Source organism: Arachis stenosperma, chromosome 6 (assembly GCF_014773155.1).
Source record: "Arachis stenosperma cultivar V10309 chromosome 6, arast.V10309.gnm1.PFL2, whole genome shotgun sequence".
NCBI lineage: Eukaryota > Viridiplantae > Streptophyta > Magnoliopsida > Fabales > Fabaceae > Arachis > Arachis stenosperma.
In genome coordinates, this window is record NC_080382.1 from 23,797,550 (window position 1) to 23,803,500 (window position 5,951).

Here is a 5,951-nt window from a genome sequence, read left to right on the forward strand (position 1 = left end):
CTTCATGATAAAATAAATCTTAAATTTATCTTTAAAATAAAATATTAAAAAATAACAATTTTAATAAAAATGAATTAAAATTAATTATTAATTCAAATACAAAAAAAATATTAGTTACTTAATATTTATGTTTTAAAATATAACGATGTTAAATAAATTTAAAAATGAGTCAAATTAACAATTTATAATATATATTAAAATATAAAATATATATAAAAATATATCATAGTTATATATAAATACATAATAATTAATTTAATGAATATTTTTGTGCACAATAATATTTTTGTGTATAATATATTATGAACTTTTATCAATTTGCTTTGGGTTTGCTGTATATACCTTTTTATCTCTCTCTTTTTACGTGCATTCTTATTATAATATTTTCCTCATATATTAATATTTTTAACCAGCAACCTCGCTATATATGTAGCCACCTTCCCTACAAATCCAACAAATCTCATTGTCTTTCTCTTCGCCTGGTTTAATTTTCATACCCCATTTCTTGTCTTTTCCAATCTTTTCTTCATTCTTCTAGCTAGCCCTTCTTTACTCTCTCTTTAATTATATTTTTTACAGAGAAGTAGTACAATATATACTTAGAAACTTATCATAATATCAGATCGGATCATATAACAAGATCGAGGAGAGCAAATCATATTAAACCTCTTTCTAAAGTAGAACAAATATAAGATTATTCTCAGACTCGGATTAATATATAAAGACCATGGAAAACTCCTCATCTGCATCGTATATCCACCTGGTGAGTTTTTCTTTTTCTTCTTTTCCCCTTTTTCGGTTTGTGATATAAATATAAGTGAAATTTTAATTAATAATTATACAAGGGTCTAATATATATATGTATGTGTATAGGTGCACCGTTTGATAGAGGAGTGTATCCTCTTCAACATGAGCAGAGAAGAGTGTATGGAAGCTCTTTCCAAACATGCAAATATTCAGCCCGTTATTACCTCCACCGGTAATTAATTAACTAAATCACCTATCTTGCTTAATTAGCTTAACTGCTTTAATTTCAACGGCTCTGTATGTTGGATCAATAATAATAAAAATGAACTTTCATTTTTTCTTTAATTCCATCACATATATATATTATATATATATATATCATGTGCTTGTTTATTAATTTTCGAGACTAATACAGAAAATGTAATTAATGAGTCCATTAGCTTGTATTAATGTAGTATTTATTATCACGTATAGGTTGGGAAAAAGGAACAGAAAAATGTATAATTCATGAATTGTTATGGATGATGTTATCTCATTGTTATTTTCAAACTCATTTATTTATTTTGATATTTGGTTGTTGCTGGGGGCATGGCGGCCAAATAAAAAATGAAATGGATATTTGAATGACGCACGTGCATGCATGTGTTGAGAGCAGTGTGGAAGGAGTTGGAGAAAGAGAATAAGGAGTTCTTCGAGGCATACTCAAATAGCAGAGCCCAGAGAGCAGCAGCTTCAGAGCAAGACACAAGGCAAATGATTCGCGACATGCTCTCAGATCCTTCCAAACAACGAGTTTAGCTTTTGGACGCAAACAAGGTTATATTTCTCAAATTAATTCCACCACCAACTCTACATTAAAATTGACCAATCTTATATCATCAGTAAATATTATTATTTTTTATTAACATTTAATTAATAATAATTTATATTTATATTAATATAAATTAATAAAATTTATTTATTAAAAATAATTTAATTTTATATTAGTCAAATGATACAAAAAATACTAATATTTACTAACTCTTAAAAATTTTTCATTAAAATTAACTATTCCGGTAGAATATATATATATATATATATATATATATATATATATATAGTTGATTTAATGTGCAAATCACATTCTTGAATTAATTAGATGCTAATAATAATTAATATTCTGTAAACTAGTAAATTACATTTGAAAAATTTACGTGTTGGACAAAAATAATTAAAAAACAAAATGCTACCATTTTTAAAAATTAATAAAAACGATTAGTCGTCAAATAATTCTGTGTCTACTGACCAAAAAGAGGGTGTGACACCATATAAGATTGTCACATAAAAATTCGTACTTGTCACATCATCTTAATTTTTTAAAAAATAGTTGTCATTTTTAATTTTTTAGACTTTTCCTCGATGCTTAAATCTTTGAGAGATGCATTTTAGGTAAATTATTCTTTTGTGAGAATATTAAGAAATCAGTATTTTTAATAAATAATAAATAAAAATTTGATCAATATTACTTCAAATATAAAAAAATAATATTTACCTAGTATTTTTTTATAATTTTCTTACAAAAATACCGAATCAACACATATCTTTTAAAAAGTTAAAATATGTATTTTAAAAAAATAATTAACTATCTTCTTATTTTCTTTCAAAATATTCACATATTTGTCATATTTTTTATATTAATAAATTGCAATAATATATAAATATGTTTTAGTTTAAAACAAATAAATTATAACCGTAAAAGTTCAAAACGGCATTTCTTGTTTAAAAAGCATATCACGAAAGTCTATTTAATCATAATAAAAAAATGTTAAATAAATATATAAAATAAAAATATATAGAAATAACACCAAATCTGTTCAGGTAAATAGGTAACTGAGGTCACCAATTGAGGTTTGTTTTGAATTGACAATAGAGTGGAATGGTGAAGGAGCAAGCTGGCGGGGACAAAACGACGCGGGAGAAGGGAACAGAACGGCGTCGTATTAATAATGGACGGTACAAATGTCTCTGTTTGATTTGTCTTAATATGTGCAATTAGTTGAAGTCAACACAGCACTTCTACACACTACAGTGACTGGGAGAGCGTGACGTGGACGCACGTGTCAAATAATTACTCGTAAAGAGAATGTGTAAGACTCATGAGTCCATATGTACATCTGGATTATCATATTATATAAAGAGAAATGTATTAGCATTTCCCATCATTTACATCTAATGTTTTAGATATTTGAACTATATCTATAACACTATAACCTCTATTTTTTTCTTGCTTAGAGAAATAATAATAAATAGGTTAGTCCCTTCGGAAGCACACTATAATAATTTTCTAGTAATTGGATACGTGCCTTTTGTGCTGTGCAATGTTGTTAATTGTTTCATTGGTGACTGGTGAGGTGAGGTCGGATATATGATGTAACGTAGATTTGTGGATGCCTTTATATATAGGTGGTGGCAATGTGCAATTCGTATTTGACAACGTAGGTAGGTACGTACATGTATGTGGTGGGGTTTTGAGGTTGTGTTTTGTGCTTATTGTATTTAAACAGTCGCTGTAGCAGAGTCGCTTTCCACCAGTTTTATAAAGAAAAGAGGAAAATGGTTAGGATTTTATTTTTTAAATAAACATGTATGTATAGTGTGCCGTATAGGAATCAGAATAAATGAGGCGATTTGAGCCTTTATATTAGGTCACCTCACTCGATCACTCACTATCTCTCTCTCCCTCGTTTAACTTGTGTTTATACCAAGGTTCTGAAAACCGGTTCGAACCGGTCGAACCGCGAACCGATAGAGATAGCGGTTCGGACAGATACCAAAATCGGAGATTTAAAAAATCGTCATTAGGCCGTCGAATTGGCCGGGAACTGGTCGGTCGAACCGAACCGCGACCCGGCCGGTTTTTTGAATTTCTTCAAAACGCTGCCGTTTGGATTGAGGAACTCCCTAACACCCAACGTCTCACTCCCAACCCTAACTCTCCAAAATGGCCCACTCCCAACCCTGACTCTCCAAAACGGCAAACAAGCGCAGCACTCCCATCAGGCCATCATCCTTCCTCTCATCGTCATTGAGCTCCTCCTTCACTTCCGTCTCGCCACCGGCAAGCAACCGCCGCCGTCGTCGCAACTTGGAGATTTGAAGCCGCCGTCGCAACGTCGTTCTCCTCCATCACTTCGAAACCACCGTCGCCGGCCTAGCCTCCTGCCTCTGTCGCGCAGCCACTGTCCCGCCGTCGCCAGTTCTGTTCCACCGGGTCAGTCCTTCGGTCGTGCCCTGTTCCTTTCTTGCTGCTAATCTGCTCTACTCTGTTCTAGCATTTAGTTCTAGGTATTAATTTTTTTTAAACTATAATTGTTGAATAATTGTTGTTATTTGTTAGTTAGCCTGTGAACCTTGCTGTTACTGGGTTGAATAATTGCAGAATAATTGTTGTTAGATAATCTATAGACTTGTTATTGAATTGAATAATTGTTGAATAATTTTGACTGTTGAGACTTGAGATTACTGAGTTGGAGTGAGTTGCTGTGGGTTACTGTGATATTGTAATTGGATTGTATTGTTATTGGATTGTTGGTGATTTTTAAGTATGGATGAGAGTATCAACTAACAAATACCTAAGGCTATTGGATTGTTGTGACATTGTATTGCTATTGTATTTTTTTTGGTTAATTTTTGAAAAAAGATGGTTAATCTTTGTTAAAATTGTGCTGAAATTTTGCTGTTCCCCCTCTTCCTAGGCTTCTAGATTTCTTTGTTATTGGAATTTGATTTTATTTCTGGTTAGGATTGGTGATTTGAATCTGTTATTTGAAAATTATTTTTTGGTTCTTTGATTTTCAAGTTGCTTGCTACTTCAATTTGAGGGGATTCTGAATTTTGGTTTAAGCTGTGATTGAAGGTTCTTTGGTTTGGGTATTCTTCACTTTCCTGGAAGCTTAGCTTTTAATTCATTGATCTATTATTTTTTGGTTCTCTAATTTTCAAGTTGCTTGCTACTTCAATTTGAGGGGATTCTGAATTTTAGTTTAAGCTATGATTGAAGGTTTTTTGGTTTGGGTATTCTTCACTTTCCTGGAAGCTTAGCTTTTAATTCGTTGATCTATTATTTTTTTGTTCTTTGATTTTCAAGTTGCTTGCTGATTCAATTTGAGGGGATTCTGAATTTTGGTTTAAGCTGTGATTGAAGGTTCTTTGGTTTGGTATTCTTCACTTTCCTGGAAGCTTAGCTTTTAATTCGTTGAGATCAAATTATTGTTTTCAACCTTGGTGATTTTTAGATATTCTTTTTGGTTGCTTTCTTTATGTTTCAATTGGTGTTATTGTGTTGTTGCTGTGATTTAAATGTTCTTTTTTATTCTTTCTTTTTCTCGAATGCCCAGTCAATGCTTGATTGATTGGCTTTGCTCACTGATTATATTTGATGATAAATTTTAGATTTATAACTCTATTACTGCTTTATTGTCTGTTTGTATAGTTAAATTTTATTAAAGTTTCTTGAATTTGCACTATGTTACTGATTCAAAGTTTTTTGAGTTTTGTTCATTGTTTGGTTGCACCGTCCCTCCTCTCGATCTCTGCCGACTTGCTGCCCCTCCTTTGTGCTAGATTTTTTTTTGTTTCAGCTTTTGTGTTTTTGTTTCAGGTCCTGTTGTGTTTGTTGTGCAATAGTATCAATTTGTTTTACTTTTTGACTCAGCTACATTAAGACAATATTTTCTATCTTTAACTTGTGCATTGTATATTTATATTAGACTATAATTATGTTTTAATATATTTATTTATATTTTATTTTTTATTTTATTATAAAACGATTTTTTCGGTTCAACTACGGTCAAACCGGTTGAACCTATGAACCAGTAAACCAATAACTAGAACGGTTCGATGACCGATTCGGTTTTCAGAACCTTGGTTTATACTCTCCAAAAGCTATTTTCTTTTCATGCCATGGCTATAATTTCATCATTCGTACAACTAACGCAATATATCTCACTGTTAAGATCATATATAAAATCACAATTACAGACCGATTCACCAACAAAATTTTTTACTCTTTTTGACGGATTTTTAGGTTATCGGTGGATTTTAGGTCATTATTGACAGAAAACTATATATATAGGTTTTGTATTCTAAAAATACATGTTAAAGTTATAAATTGAAAATTTTTTTATTAAAATAGTCTCATTATATATTTAAATTTTTTTGGCAAC

The 5,951-nt window shown here is 30.9% G+C and overlaps 1 protein-coding gene across 4 annotated transcripts; it reads left to right on the forward strand.

Moving 5' to 3' along the window:
• The first annotated feature begins 449 nt into the window (after positions 1–449).
• On the forward strand, positions 450–2,952 carry LOC130932646 (uncharacterized). 4 transcript variants are annotated; one of them, XM_057862018.1, is made up of 4 exons: positions 450–763; positions 874–979; positions 1,403–1,563; positions 2,605–2,952. In XM_057862018.1, exons 1-3 carry the CDS (start codon positions 728–730, stop codon positions 1,543–1,545), a joined length of 285 nt encoding a protein of 94 aa, XP_057718001.1. In that variant the 5' UTR covers positions 450–727; the 3' UTR covers positions 1,546–1,563; positions 2,605–2,952. The 4 variants fall into 4 exon arrangements, with proteins under 4 accessions (XP_057718001.1, XP_057718002.1, XP_057718003.1 ...); XM_057862019.1 differs by having other exon boundaries at positions 2,613–2,952; XM_057862020.1 differs by having other exon boundaries at positions 2,672–2,952.
• Positions 2,953–5,951: the final 2,999 nt, after the last annotated feature.